Here is a 24,368-nt window from a genome sequence, read left to right on the forward strand (position 1 = left end):
ATGGACACATGAGGTCAAGCCTATTAGCACTATGCAGGTAACAAAGCTGAATGTGAGTCATATTAAGGTGTTAACTATAAAAGGAAAACAAGATAACACTCGTCAGAAATATGGTGAATACTGAAGAGGGAGCCTACAAGAGAATGGCTGAAAGTAGGCTGGTACATTTTAATCTTGGTTAGTTGAGAAACCACTACTTGTACTAGAAACTGAAAGAGGAAAAGGATTATATTTGAGGGGAAGTGTGATATGTCGAATTTCAAGTGGCAGTAGGCCATGTGGCGATGTCCCCAAGTTTGGATAGCTCAGACTGGAGTAGAGATATAGAAAAGCAGAAACAGAGCAAAAAATGGAGATTTATGAATACACTGAAAAACATTTTAAAAGGCTACAGACACCTATAAATTTTAAAATGATAATAATACACATCTGTCTCCCTAATTGAAGTTCTTGACCAATATCATGTTGCCGGCATTGGAGAGAAGAGGTCACTGAAGCCAGTGTGATGTTTTCCAATCATTTGCCAGAACATTTTTAGCTCTACCAACTCCTTCCAAGACTATGTGGTGTCCATATGGATGGTGAGGCAGTGGATTATAAAGATAGCTTGAGAGGTTCTAAAGATGTTCAGGCACGTGTCCTTCAAAGAAGCACATATAAAAAACAGCACGGCCGAGGCTCAGGGTGTAGGCAGCCCCTCTGTCTGACACTGCTAATGAGGAGCTCCCATTCAGTCTCTGAATGTCTCCTGCAAGGCCAGGGGTAAGGAGGATGATGTCTCAGTTTAGCTAATCTGGGAATATTTACGTTCTCTCACCTGTTAGTTTTACAACAGGAAGGAAGCAAGGGTATAGCTTGGGATGGTCACCCCCCTCCGCCTCCAAAATCTGAAAACTTGTAATGAATGTACCTCTAAAAAAAAGAACTTCTAATTCAATGCTTCAAAGATTTTTACCGTGCTTTCCTTGTGTTTATTACAAAATCAAAGATACTTATTGATTTTGGTCAATTTGAGAAAATTCTAATTAAACCTACAGGAAATTCATGTGCGCTGTATAGGATTCTTCTTCCTTTTGCTTTACTTTCTGTGACTTTATTGGCAGTAATAATCATCCAAAGCTATTCCCTGGAAGTTTGCCTTCACATCGCTGCAAAGTCCTCCTCCAAATAAAGCTCCTTGGGAAGCTGTATTCAACAAGCTGTTGCACCATGGGGTATTTCATCGGAGTGGAGATGTCAAAGATTGGCACTTACTATCCCCCCGTAGCATTCCTATGCACTCAAGGCCTCTTTGAGTGCACAGGAACTGGAGAGTTCATATTAGTCTTTGGTCTGCCAATTTGCATGAACAAGATATGGAAGCATCTTTATTTGTCCAAGCATTCATATCAGGGCAACCACACACATCTGCAGTCTTTCTTTCCATAATCTCTGTCATGGTATATACATAAAGAATAAAATAAAATTCTAGCCCAGCCATATAAAGTTGCAGAAAATCCTCAAGAAAGCACAGATTTCCTGAACAAAGAAATGTTATTTCCAATGATTGCTGTATGCATGGATGTATGTGTTTAAGAAAGCTCTGTAGCTTCAACCTCTTCCTTGCAATTCATAAGTAGAAGAGATTGCATTCCTTGCCCTTCACCTGCCCTTGAAGGGAACACAACAATTCTGAACTAGTGACAAAGCAGGTAGACATCCGTTTTATATAACGTGTAAATCTGACTGGGGCAATGCATGTCATTTTAAAAATTGAAATATGTGACATATTTAGGCTGATATTTTGTTCCGTGTAATTTTTAAAAACTCACTCTCTAATCTTTAGAATAGTCCATGGCTCAACCATGAGTTACAATTTAGGTGGATTCCAGAGATTTTGGAGACAAAACACAGACAGCTACACCTTTTCTCCAACTTCAACACTCTCCCCACCCCATCCATGTAGTTTGTCATTGGATCAGGTCTTGATCATATTCCTTTTTTTCTGTCATCTACTTACAATTCCTTTAACATGGGTCTTATCTGTGTTCATGTATGTACATATGTATGTATTTGATGGAAAGCTCCATATGAAGTTCTATGTATTAACTCTAAAAAAACAACCCCCACCTTTAGGTAAAGTCATCAAAAAATTCCTTTACAAGTAAATATTACCAAAGGGGTAGATTTTACTTTAAAAAGTGTTGCTTTTATCTCTCCAATAGTCTCTGCCATATGGATCTGATCAAAAACAAAACAAAACAGCAAAAACTATTCTACTTCTTTCAATGATGCAAAATAAAAATGTTATTCTGAATGTTATTCTATGGTCTTCTTCAAAAGAGGTAATAAAATTTATTTCTCATTCAACAAGTATTTATTGTTTTAAGTATACATTGACACGATGTTGGTGGTGAGATCCAGACTCTATAATATTTTCACTTTTTTCACTATTCAGAAGGTACTTGTATCTATCTATTTACTCACTGATTTTTAAATTTTTAATTATAGGCTCACAGGAAGCTGCAAAACTGAAAGAGGGACCCCCTGCACCACTCCCCCTTCTTCGCCCAATGGAATATTTGTACAATCCACAAAGCTTACTCAGATGACATCAGTTTTACAAGTACTCATTTGTGAGTGTGTTTGTAGGTACTTCTGTGCAATTTGTATCATCTGTGTAGCTCACCACATTCAAGATTCAGAAATGATCTATCACCACAGGGCTCCCTCCTGCTACCCCTCGAGAGTCACACCCAACCTGACCCCAATCCCTCACCTCTGGTAACCATTAATCTGTCTTCCATCTCTATAATTCTGTTATTTTGAGAATTTTAGATACAAGTAGAATCATACAGTATATAACCTTTTGAGACTGGCTTTTCTCATTTACATAATGCCCTTGATATACTTCAAACTTGTTGTATGTAGCAACAGTCAGTTTTTCCTCTTTTTATTACTAAGTAGTATGCCATGTTATGGATGTACCCTCATTCACTCATTTTAGGACATTTGGGTTGTTTCCAGTTTGGGGCTATTATGCTAAGAATATTTGTGTGTAGGGTTTTGTGTGAACATAAGTTTTCATTTATCTGTGATAAGTGCTCCAGAGTGAAATTGCTGGGTGATATGGTTGCATGTTTAGTTTTATAGAAAACTGCTAATTGTTCTTCAGAATTGCTGCAGCATTTCACATTCCCACAAGCAATGTATGAGAGATCCGGTTTCTCTGCATCTTTACTATCATTTAGTACTTTCACTGTTTTTATTTTTGTTTTTATTTTAGCAATTCTGGTAGGTATATACTGATATCTCACTGTGGTTTTAATTGCATTTCCCTAAAGGCAAAAATGTTGACCATCTTTTCACATGCTTATTTGTCATCTGTATATCCTCCTCAGTGAAATATCTGTTCATTTACTTTGCTCATTTTATTATTGGAGGTTTTTTCAAATGTTGACTTTTTAAGAATTGTTTGTTTCCTAGATAAAAGTTCTTTCTCGGATATGTGGTTTGCAAATATTTTCTCCTTGCTTGTAGCTTGTCTTTTCATCCTTTAAACAGGGTGTTTCACAGAGTAAATATTTCTTTAATTTTGATGAGGTTCAATTTGTTTATTTTTTTCTTTTATAGATTGTGCTTTCAACATCAAGTCTAAGAAACCTTTTCCTAGCCTTAGATCCTAAAGATTTTCTTTGATTTTTTATAAGTTATAGTTTTGTGTTTTACATTTAATTCCATAATCCATTTTGAGTTAATTTTTGCATAAAGTTTGAGGTTTAAGTCAGGATTCATTTTTTTGCCTATGGATGTCCAGTTACTTCCTGCATCATTTGTTGAAAAAATTATACTTCCTCCACTGAATAGCTCTCACATTTCTGTAAAAAACCAGGGCATATTTGTGTAAGTCTATTTCTAGGTTCTCTATTTTGCTCCATTTTTCTATGTGTTTATCCCTCTACCAGTTCAACGTTCTAATATTTATATCTAATATTACTGTGGCTATATAAATTTGACACAAAAAGAACAAAATCTATTTCTTCTCAAGATGTAAATTAAAACTATTTTCCAAATATATCACTATGTTGTTCTCTGAAACATAAATAAAAGTTGATTTTTAAGGAAACAATTCTGTCCCTAGAAGAAGCTGAAAATTAACTTGCCATTTTATACCTTTCAATTTCATGAGCCAAATAATGTTAGTTTGAAATGTTTCTGTTAAAGCAAAAAAAGATTAATATGCCAACATGAAAAAAACAAACCCCAAACCTGAATAAAAAATACATATCTAAAGGTTGAGAAAAATTACTAGGAAAAAATATACAACTGAGAAATAATTAATTTTTAAAAAAATTCTGACATAGATAAAGAACCAACAGACAACAAGTAAAACTTTGGTGTTTATGATATACAGAATGCCCATAGCCTCTTGGACAAGTCTGTCATTACATGATCTTAATTTTATAACTGAGAAAACTGAGACACAGAAAGTTTAAAAATTTAAAGGATTGAAGTTCTAATCAAACTGTTGTTAGTTAAGGTGAGCATGGACTCTACCATAGTTTCAAATCTACTTCTTAGTCCACTCTGATATAATTTTTTGTCTATTAGTGAGAAAGAGACCAAATTTTGAATATTAGAGTTAAGTATCATACTAAGAAAATACTGCACATACTCCTGTAGCAGTGACACTGCTTCAGTCACTCTACAGCCAACACCCACCTCTATCATTTTCTTAGTTTAAGCAAAAAAGAGCTTCACATTTTATTGATTATATATATATTTAAGGAACATTCGTTAAGCCCCACTTTTTGCCATTCCCTTAGTGATGGTGAGTAAGATACCATCTCTGCCACCCATGGATTTTGCCATTTAGTTGAAATAAAAATGTTATATTCTATGTTTTACCAGAGAGCATTTTGGTGGCTTACAATGATGCAACACTTTATTTTAAAGTAAATGAGTAGTTTCTGATTTAAAATGATAGACTGGGCATGCGCATTTGCCTCCCTTACTCCTGAGACTTCATTAAAATGATGGGAAAGGCAATTTTTTGAGGAAATGAAACCATAAATAGTGAGCGGAGTGGAGAAAAAAAACAGGTTCACATAAATTATTTCAAAGCATTTTTAGAATAGTTGAGGGATTTAAAAGTCTAATGAATAAAACAGAGGCAATACAGATGGGCATGAAAACAAGAAGAAAGATATTTTAAAACAAGAAACAGTAGATTTAAACCAGGAATTCACTGAAAAACAATACAGGATGATAGTCATGTAGCAAAACTAGAAAGCAATTAGACAAATTAGAAGAGAAAATTACTGGGCTAAAAGAAAAATGATTTTTAAAGGAATAAAAAGAATTTCATGAGTAAATATTATGAAAAGATGACTATAACATACTGGCAGTGAATAGTGGGAAAAGGTCTTTTACTTTAAGTTATAAGTTCTTTTATTTTTTATGAAGAAGTAAATATCTTGATATAATATTTTTAAATGGAGTTAAGTATAAAAGAAGGAAAAATAAGACCAAGATTCTCAATAATGAGACTAATGCAGTAAGGTATATGTAGTACTAGTTAGTACAGATATATCCCTGGGTGTTTTAGCAGCAGAATTTGAAGTTATAATCCCTGAAAATCTTCTGGAAATAGTCACTTAGAAGTTCATCAGATTTGTGAGTAGACATGTGAGCTGGAATTAGAATTGGCATTTCCTTGTGAAAACAAGCAACTTTTAGAGGTGGCCTAATAGAGACACCTAACACAACAGAAATTCATCCTTCCCCTACTCTGTGACGAGCTGAATGATAACCTTTTTCAGGCAGGATTAAGATTCTCCTTAGAAAATGATTTCAACCCCGTCCTAATGCGTAGCAAGCAAAGTAGCAGTTAAGGCCCTAGGATTTACTCCATCTAGCTTGGCAGAGCAAGTTTTAGTCTCAGATATTAACGTGAAGAAGAAAGCATGTGCTGTCATTTGGATCTGCCCACCTTGGTTCCACTCCAATACTACCTGGACAGCAAAGTCCAGTTTGGAGCTATGAAAAAAAGACAAAGGGAAGCAGATCTAAAGAAAATGTTACTGAAGACAGGGCTGACCTTTACGCTTAGCTAGCAGGGAGTGAGCAATTCTCTAAGCAGTCATATATGAGTCTGAAGAACATATAGTTTTAGGTGGCATAAAGCTTGACTTCAACATGACTCGTTCCTGCTTCTCTCTCCCATAGTGCTGAGAACATTAAAACAGAACCTGAGATAAGGTTCTTGGATAACTGGGACTCCACTGGAGATTAAATATTACACAAAGAATTCAAGAATCCAGTCTCTTATCTGTCTCTTATAATAGCTCCATAAGACCAGAGATGACATCAAAGACCAGAGAGAGATCAAAGATCAGACACAGATAGAATTGAACAAGAAAAGAACTAAATGTACACACTTTTATTAACAGCCTATTTAAAAGCCTATTTCAAAGAAATAAGAAAAAAAATGACATAAAAGGAGACATTGGGATATTATAAGGCAAGAGTGTGATGGTGATAAACTGTAACTTCCTGCCTTTTTCCAGTCAGCATTGCAGAGCTGTGACAGAGCTTTGACTCGGCTCTCTGTACGGCTCGCTAACGGTCTGGTGTACAGAGGTTATGAGCATTTCACTAAGTAAGTATAATGCATCTTCAAGTCCAATAGCCTTCTCCATGTAAGACGATTCATGAGAACTATTCTCACAGTAGTTTTAACAAAAACTGCCTCATCAATCTGTGTTTTAATACACAGGTTCCTTGCTACCTGTGAATTCCATCATCAGACAGTATTTGCTATAAGTACAGTTGATGATATGCTTAAGTGAACCAACAGCATGTTGCAATTGTTACACTGTTTCCCTGTTTAACCCATCCTTTATAACAGGTCCACTAGATTGTCTATTAAAATATACTTTTCCTGTTAAGTCAAAAACTTGATAACAGGTCCTTTATAACAGGTCCACTAGATTTTCTATTAAAATATACTTTTCCTGTCAAGTCAAAAACTTGACTGATCACCCACAGAAAAAAATTTGAACTCTAGAGTAGCATTCATGACCTTATACTATTGGTATCAATTAACTTTTGCAACCTTATTTCCTACTTTACTTTTTCATGAATGCTAATATACAACTAAATTAATCTACTTGCTAATACCCATCATGTACATCATGTACGTATTCATCTCTGTTTTTTCCCCTAACTGTCCCTCAGCATGTAATGCTTTTAACGATGCATTTCCCTTCTCTCAAAATCCTTCCAGGGCCTTCTACGGATACCTTTTTTCTTAATCCTTTCCTTAAGTAAAATATAACTGCCCTTTCCTTTCTCCCTCTTTAGTATGTTATTTGCACTTTTACAGAGCATTTGCGATTTTAAGTTAACATCATCTTTGGCTATTTAATAATATACTTTACTAATGGTGGGAAATATTTGCCACACTGATCCAAACACATGTGGAGTAATTATTTTTTTACTTGGGGATAAACTGAAAAAAAAAATGTTTTGAATTTAGAAGAAGGAAACTAGAATGATACACTATTTAGAAACTTGGTCATGAGAGAAGGGATGGAGGAACAGGCCATTGGTATTTGGAGAAGAAAATCATAAAATAAAAAATATCAGATAGCTCCAAATGTTCAAAGGGACAGCACTCTATGTTTTTGAAATATTGTTATGTAAAGGGCCAGGTACTAGGTGCAGTAGCATTGATCCTGTCTTCATGAGTTGGTATAAGGACCAATGGGTGCAAGATTCAGAAGCAGATTTTAGCTGAATTTAAGAAAGAGCTTTGTTGCCAAACTCAGAGATGGAAAGGACTGCCTTTTGAGGTGCTGCGCTAGCAGGCTCAGATTGTGTATAAACGGAAGCTGCAGAATCATCTCTTAAGACTACCACAGAAGTAATTCTTACATAAGATGGCTTGTGTGACTTCTACGTTTCCTTCAAAGGCTAAGATTCTAAAGGTTCTAGCCACGTCTACGCTAAGCTTTTCATGACAGCATCTGACATAGAATGTGCTCCTGTGTTGTGTACCTGCTGAAACTAATTTAGATATATATAGAATGGTCAAGAGCCCAATACAGAATGACATAAAATGCCAAGAAATAGCATCCTAATTAGATACGAAAGATCACATTAGGTTGCTCTCTGTTATTTTAATACTTGGTTTTCCATTCACTTGTACTTAGTATTAGTCTAGAAAGTCTACAGGAAAAAGAAGAATCTAGTCATGAATCTGTAACCCTTAAATATTTAAAATATGTGAATAGTTGTTTATAATTTACCAACATTTGATCAGATTTTAGAAGAAAATTAATTCATTAAAAAGTCATAAAACAGAATGCACTTTTTTGTACATTCAATATCATAAATACAATTTATCATCAGATCTTGAGCAAATGAAAGTATAAACCTTTTCAAGAAAATCTTTTCCACAAAGGCTTTACCATGAGTAACAACTAATGTAATTTTTTAAGAGTATCTTTTTTTTTTGAATTTTATTTTATTTATTTTTTATACAGCAGGTTCTTATTAGTCATCCATTTTATACATATTAGTGTATACATGTCTATCCCAGTCTCCCAGTTCATCCCACCACCCCCTACCCCTGCCACTTTCCCCCCTTAGTGTCCATATGTTTGTTCTGTACATCTGTGTCTCTATTTCTGCCCTGCAAACCAGATGGAATTCTAATTCAGGTCCCAAACCGCTGTCTCGTCAAAACCTCTGGTTTATTTCATTTAAGGTAAGCCTGACAAGCTCCGGGTCTATGGACCATGCCAAAACCCTTACTTCTTGTCTGTTCAAAGAGACCAATGTGAGCAAAGACATGGGCTGGGGGACAGTGTCTGGTGACTAGATCATGTTTTAGAAAGACAACTGTGATTACCACGTCCATGTTGAGGAGGAACTGGACAGGGTCCAGTTGGAGGCAGGGCCACTGATTTATCTTTGGAGATAACAAAGGTGATTTAAAGGAGGATAGGAAAAAAATGTGAATCGGAAAGGACACAGACAAAAGTACCCTCCCCTTCTTTTTCATATCACTTGGCCTGAACTAATGCGGACTTTCAGCATCTCTGGGCTGGATTGCTATAAAATTGTCTCCTAAATTCCCACTTTTCCAACTTTTTTCTTTAAGATTATCCCACTCAATAGATATTGGTGGGCTGAAGTCATGAACAAATGAATTACATCACATTAGTTTTTCAATTGGCCATTTTCCATGATTTGTTCTCTGACTTAAAATACTCATTGATTCTCCAGTCTTCATAAAATACAGTTTAAATTCAAAGTCCATCCCACTTTGACCTCAACCTATCAGATTTCTCCAGTGTATCTTTCTTGCCTACCTTACATCAACTCGTCACATGAGACTGCCTAGACTTATAACATATCCAAAATGCAATGTATGAATTTTCGCTCTATACTTAGCTGCACTGTTTCCCTCCCTATGCGTCTCTATATACCAAATCATGTCATCTTTGAAGACATGCTCAATCTTTAACTCTTACATAAAACATTTATAGCATTTTAGTCCACACACCACAACTCCTTCTTCTGAACTATTAAACAATTTCTGTCTGTAAAAATTTATTTTGCCATTTATAGAACCAATTTTAATAATATAAGGATATGACTGGTAGGCAGAAATAAGATGTACTGTTTAAAAGCATGATTGTCTTTATAAGGTGTAATTTATGTCCACTTTCTGTCTTTTACTTAATTCATCGATGGCTATCTTATTCAGATTTGCATAAAAATGTTTTTAAATGGGGCTTATTGATGGCTGTTTAACAATTCAACTTCCTTCTTTTCTCCTACCAAACACTGGTTAGTTCATATCAGGTATATTAGCATAATATTTTGGATTATATATCAGCCTGGTAGCTTCATAAATCATGCTTTTTAAAGCATGTCTGATCTTTAACTCCGAAGCATATTTACATTTCCACTGACTCTGTTTTCCTAGGTCTTACTGTAAATTTCCTTTGTGGTTCCCAAATGTGACCCATCACAGCTATATGTGTTAGCACTGCATAATTTTCTTAAGATGAGCAGCTGCAGCTGCCTGATTCTATTAATTTTCTCATCAGACTATGTTAATATCACTTTAAAATAGAAGCTAACCTTTTTAACACGGCACATTGTATACTTATTTGTTAAATAATTTGCTTTATTTTCTACTGTATATCATGACTACTTGAAATAAAATTTTTATGATAAAAATACTATGTTCCCAATGGTAAAATGTGTAAAATGCAGAAAGTAGGAAAAGGAAAATTTCTCCACAGTCCTACAACTCTCATATAATCATTGCTTACATTCCAATGCATTTTCTTCTCCTCTTTGTTTAACATATTATCAACATAAATGTGATCATATTTTCATACATTCGTTTCTATCACACACACTTAAGATTATTAATAATCATTGCCCATATTATCACAAACTCTTTGCAAACATTACTCCTAGCAGTTGAAAGATCATCCATCATAGAAACATCCTGGTGCTGCAGGGTTCTTTCTCACAAGGATCTATATTCTCCTTCAGCTCATGGATTCTGAGTCTGAGAACTACCTCAGGTCAGGAAACTAGGCATAATATTCTAACTTTATATTTGGATAGCTGCCTTCATTCCTTTTCTCTTTTTTTTTCATTTAATATTTTAAGCAACATTTATTGTCTTCCTATCTTTCTTTCCCATAGGAACACCATGTTTAATAACCATATCCATAGCTCCCTTAGGGCCAGGCCCTTATGATTGCCACTCCGACCTTGCCACTCATTATAATAACTGCACCCAACATACTTCTGGTGTTTAAATGCCATCACCTAGCCAGCAGTATTTCTGAATCCTGTCATCCCCATTGTTCAGGAAATCCTTTCACTGAGTTTCTCTAATGTACCAGGTCTCTTTACCATAGTCCTTTTGATTACTACTTCCCCTGCAGCTTTCGCATATCTTAGATATTGCACTCTCCAGTGTATGTTCTCCCATGAGTATCCCACCCTATTTCACCACTATGAAAGTTTTAAGAATTGCAGGTCTATAACATGCTTTTAGTCCACCCAGGACCAATGATATGATCCTCCTTGCCAGCCAATTGGTGAGTTATTTAGCAGAACTGTTATCTTACCATTGAGGAAGTTTTCATCTAGTTGAAAACAGTGAGGAGAGATATGTATATTAATCATGTAAATACAAGTCTCTTCATGTATTTCAACAGAAAATATTTGTGATATTCCCAAGAGTGAAAATCCCCAAAGTCTTACATCCTAGGAAAAAAGCAATGAGTTCCACATGTTATAAATCACAATACTTTTTATAATCACATTTAACCATTATCTTACAACTTGGAAGAACAAATGTAGTGACTATAAACTTCAAAGAGAAAATTACCCACTTAATTTCTTAAAAGATGCATTATTTTCAGAAAAAGGGGGTGGGAGACTTTCTTCCCACCTAATTTTAGTTGGTGAGTTTTGCATGATCTGCCAAGTTAGGTTGATTAATTATATTATATAACCACTGTATTTTGTTCTAAAGACGTAATCTTCTTGTTACATAGTTTATTTATATTATCTTCTCCAGCATGGGGCAGGGAAGAAGTGCATGGGCAGGACTGACAGTAACCAAGTGACTTCTCTGACTAGGTATCATGCCAATCTCTTTCATATTGTTATCTTGTTTAATCCTCAAAATAACACCAGGTGGAAGGTATCACTCCCATTTTATATGTGGTAACAATGACCGCGATCAGTTAAGTAGTCTATCTAAAGTTGAAATCTGGATGTGGCTGAGACAAGACTTGAGCCCAGGAATGCTTGCTTCTAAAGTCTGACCTATTCTAGCACTTGTCAGGGGAGAGACAATTCTGCTTTCAACTCTATCCTATATAATTTTTGTCCAAATTCCTCTTTATGAAGAAAGCACATAATCAAACCATGACTTTCCTAGCAGTTTTCGTGGGTGAAAGAAGACAATCTCCTTCCTCCTTACATGGCCTTATGATGAAACACAAGTCACAGTGTCATTTCTCTTACCCTCTATCCAACTTAGGAATGTTTTTGTGTTTTTAAAATTAGGATATAAATAACTTATGGGAAGATTCCAAGAATAAAGGAAAGAGAGGCGATAGTTCTAATTCCAATGCCGATACATGAGTTTCCAGTAAACAATTCCAAAAAAACAGGAGCTAAATAATAAAGGGAAAGCCTTAAAAGGAAAACCTTGGACCACGTGGAAAATGTAGCCTTGACTCAAACATAGAAACTCTGAGACTCAGGGAAAATGAAGGAAACCTCTACTTCTGTGAGTACTGTGACCTATTCTAAGAGGTAGAGGGGCTTACTGTAAAGGCAGTGATGACAAGAGAAAACCAGAACTGCAAAGAGGAAAAGACAAACCTCAGCAATGGACTTTCTGGGAGCTCTCCGTGGTGCTGTTCAATTCAGCCTAAGCCTACTTTGATGGTTTCTATGCAGCATTGAAGTCACATTAGCTCTTTTCTGAGTTAAGGCACTTTCCAGATCCAAATATCTATGAAACTAGAAAACAGCCTGTTATGATTTACAGCAGAGTGGTTTACCCTCCTTTCACTGAATAAATTATAGCTCTAAGTTTAGCATATAGTAGTAACCCATTATGATGCTGATTATCTACTCCCTGTTGAGACAGTAGGCCTCAAATACCACTAAATGTAGTTTGTTTACCAGTTCTGTTGCAACCCATCATTGTCTTATGTGGGGTAGAATGTGCTTTTCTTAGCCATCTTAGGAGAGACAATGGTCTGACTAGTAGCATCTTTTTGAGGTTTTCTTTTAAAACCAAGTGATAAAATTGCCTATCTGCCTGAATTTCATCTTACTTGAAAATAAACCTGGTTTTCTAAGCTTTAGAGTCTTAGTTCATAATGATTTGCAAAGAATTATGGGTATATCTCTTGGAATATTTTTGGGTTTTTGGAAATAAATTTACTCCATATTTAATCCTAGAAAAATATCTCTGGAGATTTAAAGAACATAATAATAAAAGCTATTACTACATAGAAGAAGAAGAATTTCTCCCTTAGATCATTATCTATAGATAAAAATGATGGCTCATGACCCTCATTTCTATCGTCTTGTGGTCATAAACTAGAAAATGGTTGGCTTTAAGGAGTTAAGGAGCTTCCAAGTCAATAAGGCAGACTGAATAAGCACAATTTCCTCACCTTCCTCCACAAATTTAAATGACAGTAAACAGTACAAACTATAATAAATTTACAACAACACTGAAAACTAAATGAGGCAGAGTAACTTTATTAAAGCAGATATTTGATAAAATTTTAGAAGATGAAAAATACATGTGGTTCTAACTTCCACTTCCAGAAAGACAGAATAATCAAATCATACTTTTCCCTACTCTTCTCATTAAGTATAACTAAAAAACCTGGGCAGTATACATAAAACAAACATAAGAAGACTATAAATGGTGAAAAGAAAAAGGCAGACCAGCTAGAGACTTTGGGACCCAAAGAATAAAATACTGGCACATTCCCTGGGCTTGATTTTGCCTCAGGTATCCCCGATTTATAGCTCAGGAAACTGGCAACTGGAAACAGGCACAGACAAAAGAGCCCTAACTAAAGCTTGCTCTCACTGGCCAAAGGACCAGGAAAGACGCATACTAGCAACACACAAAATTTTTAGGCAATAACTACTCTACTCCAGCCAAGCACTAGAGGAAAAGAAAAAAACAAAAACAAAAACATGTGACCTCACTCTCACCCACACCAGCTAAGGATGAAAGCACCCTCATCAAGCTGTGATGAGGTATCCCAGCCCCCACCAGGGTCATGTAAGAGAAGACTGAGTACGTAGCCAGGAGTTTCATCCCTATTATATCAATGTTAATATCCTGGTTGTGAGATTGCACGATATTTTTGCAAGATGTTACCATTGAGGAAAACATATATGAGATCTCTCTGCATTGTTTCTTACAACTGCACGTGAATCTACATTAATTTCAAAATAAAACTGAAAAGTTTAATTAAAAAACATGTGATCCAGAAACATTATGATACACAGAGGATTAAGACCACAGATACAATGTCCACGCGATAGTAATACCAGAAAAGGGATCAGAGAAAAATTGAAAGGAAAGAATAACAAAAATGTTTCTGTTTCTAACTGAAGGATTCATTAAGGTGTGGTAGACACAAGAAGATCTGCTCCCAGATGCATGCTTGTAAAAGCCAAAGATGAAAAAAGATCCTAAAATCTTTTACAGGTACCTACAAAGTAACAAAAATTTGTCTGAATCCAGGCTTCTTATCAGAAATAATGGATGCCTAACAACTATAAAATAATGATTTCAAAGTACTGAGGGAAATTATTTTGAATCTATATTTATATATCTAGACAAAACTATTAACCGATGTGAAAAAATAAACACACTTTAGAGAATGCAAGTGTTCTGCAACTTTACCTCCCTCATACTCCTTCAGGTGGAAAAAAAAAAATATATATATATATATATATATATGTAAACAAAACAAAAAAGAGAGAAAAGAATTCAAGGACTTGAGGAAAGGAAATCTAAGACACAGCAAATATTACACAAGAATGAAATTTGAAAGTTTTCTATAATGACAGCTCTAATACAGACCTAATAAACAAGAGGAAAAAGTCATAACAGGAAATAAAGAGCTCCTAGAATACCTTCAAGAGGAAAGTGGATTCCTTATAGTACACAATATGATTGAAAAACTAGGTACTGATAGTATAACTTTTACTTTATTAATTTATGTACTAAAATTATATTGACTTTTTGCATGTTTTCACTAGATGACTAAACAATAAGTAAAACTTCAACTGGTTTTTAAAGCACTTGATAGATATTGACAAAATGGTGAAAGCTGGTGGACTCTACATCCTAAAATTTGACATTGATTTCAGTCTTTAAGCCTATGCAACAAGACTTTACAGTGAAATCCTTTCAGTGTTTCAGCAGCTAGTATTCTTTTTTGGGGAGTTTCTCAAGGTAGGTAATCTCGAATTTTTTTAAAAGTCATATTCTCATTTTACGAAAATTAAATCCCCAATTCAGAGGATTTCTAACTTTCAAGGTAAAGCAACAAAAATATCACTATTTAAGACTACATCTTACATGTAGTCTTAAGACGCTAGAAGAATGATTTACTATTTTTCTCCTTTTAAAATCGGGATCTTAGGAGCGCTGAACTGATTGAATCACAGCTGTGTTACCTTTGTTATGGGGATATAGCTATAGTGACCCACGTACGTAGAAATTGCCAGCACCCCTACCTAGGCAAAGCTAGTCGGGTACAGAGATTGCAATAAGTACACAGAATGGATTGTAGGAAAACTGCATTTATTTCTTTGTGCTTAAATGTTGGAATAAAACTTTCTTGAAACACTGTCTAATTATCACCTCTTCCTTTCAGAGAACATAAGCAAACATGCTATAAAGAGCTGATAGAAGAGTCATCATAGGTATTTCAGGCAATCAGCATTGTGAAGGAGAAGACGAGGTGTCCATCATGCCTCTTCTTCCTAGAATCACAGACTACATTTCTTCATCTCCTTTATAGTTATGGGTGTCGACTTGACTGAGTTTTCTAGCCAACAGAATTCAAATTCAAATAAACAATGTACACTGTTTGCAGGTTTGGCCCATAGACATGTATCATATGTGATCCTCCATGCTTTTTCACCTTATAGGGAAATGTAATGAAACTGACCAAAGTGACCCGGGAAGCCACACATAGAAAACGGCAGGGCAACAAAGTGGAAGGAACATGGGTTACTGACTCGCTAGGAGAAGCACCAAAGCTTGATCAAAGCACCCTATTTGATTTCACCGTGAGATGGTTGAGCAAATGCACACATTTTCGTTTGTTTGTTACTGCAGCTATCATTACCTTATATAACTACCTCACACTCACCCACATCTTAAAATTCCAACTGACTGAGGCCTTTCAAACTGCAGTTGACCTCAAGCCATAGAAACACACTATTTTTAATTGTGCATCAAATAGAAGCCCAGGATTAATACAAGGGGGCATACCTCTTATGAGTTTATTGTGACTTCTCCAATTGCTGATATGAAGAAAATTAAGCCCATTAAAAACAAATCCTCAGAATAGTTAAAATGAAGAATAAAGAGTATTTTAATTTCCAGATCAATCTTAAGAGAATATAACAAGAGTGCTACTCATGGATGGGACAGAAGAATCACTCACCTCCAAGATTCTGGCAATATGGTACCAGAATTTTAAAACTTAAGAAAACAAAAATGACACCTTAATTTGAGATTTCAAAAGATTTTGATTTAGATGTCCAGGAGGTTACATTTATGAAGGTGAAATGACTAAACATTTGAAAGATAAGCATGTCAGTTTTATCAACATCTGTAGGAAAATCTGATAGCACTGGGGTCTTAAACTAATTTTTTCCAGTTGTATGAAGGCATGATTGACAAAAATTGGATATATTTAAGGTATACAGCATGATATTTTGGTATACACATACATTGTAAAATAATTTCCACAATCAGGCTAAAATATCTATCACCTCACATAATTATCTTTTTTTATGTGTGTCTGTGGTAAAAACAGTTGAGATCTACTCTCTTAGCAAATTTCAAGTATACAACACATTGTTATTAACTATAGTCACCATTCTGTCCATTAGGTCTCCAGGATTTATTCATCTTATCACTGAAATGTTGTACCCTTTGACCAGCATCTCCCCATTTCCCCAACCTCCCGACCCCTGGTAACCACCATTCTCCTCCCTGTTACTATGAATTTGACTTTTTAGATCCCACATGTAAGTGAGATCATGCAGTACTTGTCTCTCAGTGCCTGGCTTACTTCACTTAGCATAATGTCCTCAACGTTCATCTGTATTGTTGCAAACAGCAGGATTCCTTTCTTTTTTAAGGTTGTATCTAAACTAATTTTTTTAAGATAAATGAATGTTCACATTTTGCCATTTTGATTTGAAGAGAGTGAAAAAAATGAAGTTCTACTGGGAGAGAAGAATATATCAAGATGCATTTACATTGCTAATAAAAAGAATAAGAGAGAACTTGCAGTTACTCATTTTTTTTGTTCTCCAGTTAAGGACTTGTCTTAACATAGCCAATAAAATGAAATGTAGAATAGCTCATATGGCTGTTCAGTTTTTCATTATAGGTAGTTACTTTCTATCCATTTATCATTATCTCAATGACTCAAACAGAAAGATTATTTGCTTCCTTCCCTTTTGTTGCTTAAATTATTTGGCTACTAGAAGAAAAATGATAGCTAGTCTCCTTTTCAGTGGTTGAAAGTGTACAGGTATTAAATTGTATGGATAATTACTGATACTCCTTACTTTAATTCAGTAAGTGTATGTTAAGTAAGCCTAGAGCACTCATCTCTATTTTTTTTCAAGGTTGACAGCTACTTCCTATAACTAGACATTTTAAATGGATTTAGCTGCTAATCAAAAAAAAAAAAGCAATTTTAATGCAAGAAAAAATAGTGAGATATAGGCACATACACATGTATGTAGGTACATGTATGTGTTATGTGTATGTGTATGTACATATATATGCAGAATTAACCTGGCCTGTTAGCAAAGTTTATATAATGCTTAGCCTGCTTGCTGAACTGAATATTATATATAGCTTTTACATGTCTATTGTCAGATTTTAAAAAGACTTCCAACGTCCTACTTCTGGGGACTAAACCTCTCAGCCAAGCCACATTCTCATACCATGAAATCAAGCAACTTTAGGGTTTTCACTCATTTTGTTTTAGGTTAAGAAACAACTGAAAGGAAGCACACTTAGCTCAGACAGCTATGCGTGTGATGAACAAAATGTCACTTTTTTTTTTTACACAGTGCCCTTGTCACTGTTTCTCAACATGGTTCTGACTGTGCATACAAAATGTGGAAATAAATGCTCCCACCTCCAGGCTGTCTGAATAAATACAGTTCATGAGTCCGTGTGTTCATTTTCAAAAAGACAGGTATTGTTTCAGACCTCTACCATCAATGCACCATCATGCTGCCTTAAATTTACAAGGCAGCTTGCATGCAAGAGGTTTCTGCTATTGCCAGAAGCATTATAAGCCTGAAAACTATTGGTAGGTTAACAACCATTGCAAAAAACACTGTTGCAAAGCACAGTCCTTTTGTCTTATTATGAAAGCCTAATTTGCTCAATATCTCACTGACTTCCTTTTTTAATATTCTCCGTAACTGTCCTACATACACACACACACACACACACACACACATACACACACACGCACGTACACACACATGTGCAATTTCAAAGCTAGCAGGAACTGTGGGTAAGATCGGGAAGACTGAATAAGCTAACGCTAGACTGAAGTTAATGGCGCTCCTCACCCGCTAGCCCCGGACAGGGATATTCCAAGTCATTAGCATGGCCTTTGTTTTTGGCAAGATCCCCTAGGTAGCACTGGGCTTCCAAACAGTCAGAGCCAGAATTTGTAGTGGCAGCACTTTCTGCCTTCCACATGAATGACCAGAGCTCTCAGAGCTAGCAGATTGGTGGCTGCTAGTAACACTGGACCTTTGAGTCAAAAGAAAGGGCCAGCATTAAGTACTGTGAATTGATAACATATTCTTTAATCTTTCACAAGTCCTATTTATTAAGGGCTCTTACAATATCTGGCACTGATTTAGGCACTTTGTGATGGCCCTACATCTGAGTCTTAGGTAGCAATTCAAAGAGCTATTCAATTCTTTGTTACAGCCAAACCCCTTGTCAGCAAGCTACCTCTTGACTACATTCTGTACTTTTCAGCAGATGGAGTTTGGGGATTCCTGTGAAATTGTGAAAGCAACAGCACAGAGACTCAGCAGAACAGAGCTAAGGGGGAATAACAGGTAAATACATCCAAAGGGCAACGAACAACAGAGGTAGGGTCAGGATATGTTTTAAAAAATCACAAATAAGAGATTCTGGATTCATAAGAGAGTTTGAGTTTTTCACTACCAAAGAGTTTTAAGAATGGTAATATTTTATAAGAAAAATATTAAAATAGAGCAACAGCAACCAAAAAATATTAAAAGCATACTGCTTCGTTATAAATTCAGTCTAAGCTGTTCCAGGTATTTCCAAACATTTCATGTTTTAATTGGCTTCCCAGGCAGATATCTTAGAGTCAACAAGTCACATCCACTTAATCTTGTATTGATTTTCTAAAATGCTTCCTGTTACTACCCTAATCAATTACATTCTTGTAAGGTGCAAGACAATTTTCTCTTTCTCTTTTCCTTCCGACTAAGAATGAATACTTTATTTCCACAGAAAATATCTGATGTTGCCTCTTATCTGTCAAGGAGCCGCATTGTGTTGGTAAAAAATCTTTTATGCCTTTCATTTAAAAAAAATGTTTGAAGATTCTGCAAAGAGAAAGCGTACAGAATTGCCTTGGATTGGTATAATGAGTGGCTTACCAACTTGTGGTTGTGAGGATAAAAGTTCTCTTTGGCTAGCAGAAAAGTGCCTTGCCCTTGTCCTTCATCACAGGGAACTGGGAGGTTGGTAGTCACTCAAAGAGACCACTCACTGGGAAGAAGAAAATGGTTCTGACACTTGGTGTCCAAAAAAGTGCAAGGTCAGCCATTTGTGATTATTTTAGTACTGTACTATCCCAACAAAGAAATTTCACCTGGATTGAAATGTGAGGATTTTGGGCATGGGGGAGGAAAGTTACTTTAACCTGAGGCTACCCATTTTTTCTTAGGCACAGCCCTGGAAACAACAGAAACAACAAGGGGGCATGGGAGGTACAAACTATTGGATGTAAAATAGGCTCAAGGATGCATTGTACAACACGGGGAGTATAGCCAATATTTTGTAATAACTGTAAATGGAAAGTAACCTTTAAAATTGTATAATTTTTTTAATTAACAAAAAACCAGAAACAACAAGATTCAGGAAAGACATTCATTCTTTGGAATCAGACAACCTGGACTCAAGCCTTGAGGTCACTTGAGAAAATTCAGGTAAGTGTCTTAAACTCCCTGAAGTTTCATTATCTGTCCTACAAAATGGGATCAATATAAGTACCTCCAGGGTAGTCTGAGTGTCCTCTATATCTAACCCCTCTCCTTTGATCCAAGTCAATTCTTCTACCCAGCAGATCTTTCCAAAGAAGAAGAGTGATCAGGTCACTTTCCTGTCCCAAATGTCCCCATGTCTGGAGTACACAGGTCAAACCACACAGCATGCCTTCCTCCAGCCCATAGGGCCAGGTCTCAGCCTGCCTTTCCCAGATCACCTCTGGTCATTTGTTTCAATTCATTTCTCACTCTAGCCATATCGAAACTGATTTATCACATACTTTCAATGCTTTATAGCTGTCTGTTTGTTCAAGTCACCTCCCCCAAAGTTTCCCTGCCCAGAATGCTCTTCCTGTCCTTATTCCCTTAGCAAACTCTTGCTCCTCCCTCAAGGCCAAAGCTATCTCCACAATCACCACCTTTCCAACTGTGCCTGGAGTTTCTCCCAAAAGAAACAAAGATTAATTTTCACCAGGTGAAAAAAATCGCATTTTTTGTTTGGCTTCCAACAAGAAAAAAATATATTATTTGGCATCTAACATGAAAATATCTAGATGCTATTTAACCAAAAAGTGAAGTGATTTTTAAAAAATGGAATCTGTGTATCTATAATCTGAGCACTAAAAGCAAAATATGATATTTTTCAGATTCCCAAAGTCAATCATCTTTAAGTCTTCACTGCCTAGGTAGTCACTGAATTGTGAGAAAACCAGCACACATCCAAAAAAATATGCCACTTGAAAAATGCGCTTACCCACATCAATTACTTTGATCATTAATATCACCTGCTAAGTGCAAGGTGTATTATTTCTAATGCAATACTTTAAAATTGGTATAAATGAAGACTGACAGCCAAACAAGTTAAGTAATTTGCCCAAATATTTGATATGTGGCAGGGCTGCCATCCAAACCCAGGTCTGTCTGCCGCTATAGCCCGTTTCCATTCTTCAACAGTGTCTCTCTGTTGGCCTTCTACTGTGATCACAGGTGGATCTTACAGCAATGGTCTCTGTGTTTTTATCCAAAGTATAAGGTGCTATCTCTAGCTGGGTCACTTAAAATACTTGAGGAAAAAGGGGATTGGTGTATGCAGGTAGACAGGTTATACAGTCACCTCTGTATAAAGGAAGAGAGATGGGCCCTCTTCAAAACACAGTTACATCCCTTAATAATACACATCATTAAATTAAGTTTCCTCCCTGGCACTAGACCCACTGGTAGCTTTCCTTACTTTTGGTTTAATCCCCTAGGATATTTTTTTGTTTGCCTAAATAAAAGTAACATATTATAGCAGAATGATAGCGTGATATAAATTATCACTGAGTTATTAAAAATATTCTCACCTCTTAATTCCCCTGACTGGGTTAATTGGAAGGGGTTTATTATTGTGGTGGTGGTCTTAGTGATGGCGGTAGTTGTGTTTAACAATCTAAAATTGCGCATATGTGTCTTTACTTCAAACGCTTTACGGTTTCCTGTTAATCTCAAAAAATAAAGTTGATTCATGCTCTGCGTGAAACATATCAATACACAATAATATTTCTCACATAGTAAGTGCAAAATAAAAGAGTCTTCATTAGAAAAGTCAGAAAAGGTTACTTCAGTATGAAAGTAAGTATGAAATCACACCTGTCACAATGGAACATTTTTAGTACATCTTATATTCCTATTCAGAATCACCATTGTTTATAGATATCAATATAGACATAGACACAGATATAGACATGGATATAGAGCATTTAAAAATTAACTTGAACTAGAGAAAAAATGAGTTTAAAAGTTAGTAACGTGTCAAATTTATTCCCAGGAGGAGCTCCCTTCTTTTAAGTGGCTTCCCGATGGGCAACGAGGAGGAATCAACCCTGCTTACTCAGTCTGGGTCCTGGGAGCGAGGAAAGGGGCTTGGGACCAGGGTGGGGAATAGAGACAAGGCAGTTCAGCAGAGGTCCCTGCAGGGAGGGGGACCATTTCCTTCTCTAACACAAGCACAGAGGTTTAATCTGGCTGTAGCTCCTGTTGGGCTGACCCTCAGCACTTAAAAAAGTCCTGATCGGAGCCATGGGTAATGGGGAAGTTCCCCAACATGTCCAAGTGGTCAGTTTTTTCCTCCACCGAGGACTTATCATATTACTATTAAATGACTCCATAAAGTGTGTAAATTAGCAAACAGCAAGATATTGAGTCTATCCTTGAGGTGTTTGTTTTTTTCAATTTTTTGGAAATAATATGAGTTCTCCAGCTCTTCATATGCTGAAGGCCTAGACGACCCCTCATGCCAGTTAAATTGGGATCACGATTATAAAAGGCTAGGTTACCATTCTGTGTTAAGTAATATGGTTGGTGGTAACCAATTTTCTCTATAAAGTGAAGAACACTTTACACGCTGATGGCAGGAGGGCAGAATGAGGACTGATTCTACATGATACACACATTTCCAAACACTGTGTTTCCCCATGCCCTCCCAACTCTTATTAACTGTCTCTATGGAGTTAAAAAGAAAGTGTAGTTCAAGATAAGGTAGGAGCAAGGCTGACTCACCAAGAGCAAGTCAGGAAATCTGCATCAGGGAAAGCCTATCAGAGAAAAGGATCAGTGTGTCTTATTCACTCCAGAGGCAAAACCCAAACTGTGCATTCAATTTGGTTAAGATGTCCTGCTACTTGGAGAAGTGACCTTTTTTTAGCAGGCCATCATCTTTCAATTTAGGTGCCTATAGACACAGTCAGAAATTACTGTGAAGCAGAGATCTAGATAATTCTGGTTGTTCTACTTAAAAAAAAAAAAATCTAGCATCCTGGACTAATGAATGACAACAATAAAATTAGTTATTTTGTGATATTTTCAGTGATAAACGTTACAAAAACTAACTGCTGCAAACTTCTAAAAAGCAAGTTGAACATACTGAGAATAAATACTGAATAACATCACTTAAGAATTAATTTACAAATCTTTTTAAGAATTTAAATTTTATTCCATAAACATTATATATAAAGTAGCATAAAGCAAAGCAGAGAGCAGAAAAAAGACACCTTAAAACTTAAAAAGAAATCGTCGATATTAGGTTTATAACATGCCACTAAATAATAACTGATTTTCCATTTTATAATTCCCAACCAGTTAAATGTCATTCATTGGAAGATGCACCATTCCTCTGTCAACTCCACATCATGGCCCTTCCACATTAAAAACAAAACAAAACAAAAAAAAAGAGCAAAAAAAACCCCAATTAAGTCTAAAGAAGTAATTCAAAACAGTGATTCCATATCCTAGATACCAAAAAACATATGATTGATTGGCTTTCCAACAGTTGTTGGGCAACTAAATGGAACAATGAAACAAACATTTAGCTAATTAACAACTATACACAGAAAAGGAAAGAAAAACAAACAAACAAAAGCCTAGATAGCTAATAATTAAAATCCAGAAGATGTTGCTTGTTCTGATTATCAAGCTAAAAATCCCAGATCATCACTGGCACTTATGTTTAGACATACTGAGGGCTTAGTGCCAAGTATCACAAGCTTCCATTCAGTAAAAGGCCCACATCTTCTAGGTTTTCTTCTATGATCCTTTGTTCAGTTAGTGTTTTAGTGTTTGTGCTTGAAAACTAGTTTTTTAAATGTGCTTTTATTATTCCTTAAGTAAGATCTTCTGTTGTTCTATCACAGATAAGCCAAACATGGGAGACTGAGAAACTGGGTAATTTGTAAATCATTACCTGAAGGCCTTCGATAGCCAAGCGCAGCATGCTTGGTGTAAGTTTAGAGGCTTGCTTGAAGGTGAAGTTACTCCAGTCTATGATCAAAACAAATCCGTTCACTTGAAGCTCAGGATCTTCAATCATGGCTTCTAAAGAAAGTAAGATGGCACGCAAAATATCCACCAGTGTGTACCTATCAGCAACAGAAAAGTGCTGCATTAAATCTGACAACCACTTTTGTAGAAGCTATAGAAAGTTGAGAAGCATACTAAAAATTCCCTTTTAAAATACATCAGGAATCTTAAGGAAATGATTTTGTTTAAAAATCTTTTAAGATGAAGTTTACTTTATTCGCTATACTCAGGGGACATATTAGAATTTAACATGCATTCTACCAAAACAAATTCCAATGCTTTTGAACACATTACAATTTGTTTCATATTTTAAAACCTTTTCCTTTCCTTCTAGGCCTTCCTATGAGTTTATAAAATCTCATTTCAACAACCCTAAATACTAGGCATGGTACTTTTAAATAGCTCAAGAATGCTCTCAGTAGTACTGA

At 35.8% G+C, this 24,368-nt stretch overlaps 1 protein-coding gene across 3 annotated transcripts in view; it reads right to left on the bottom strand.

Moving 5' to 3' along the window:
* CLVS2 (clavesin 2) overlaps nucleotides 1-24,368 on the bottom strand; it is an 83,208-nt gene that overhangs the window by 46,241 nt on the left and 12,599 nt on the right. For all 3 annotated transcript variants that reach the window (XM_082474919.1, XM_082474918.1, XM_082474920.1), the window contains one exon: nucleotides 23,825-23,999. In XM_082474919.1, coding sequence (XP_082331045.1) covers nucleotides 23,825-23,999 — 175 coding nt within the window. The remainder of the gene's footprint in view (nucleotides 1-23,824; nucleotides 24,000-24,368) is intronic.

The sequence above is a fragment of the Balaenoptera physalus genome, assembly GCF_965194825.1.
Source record: "Balaenoptera physalus genome assembly, chromosome: 9".
Taxonomy (NCBI): Eukaryota; Metazoa; Chordata; class Mammalia; order Artiodactyla; family Balaenopteridae; genus Balaenoptera; species Balaenoptera physalus.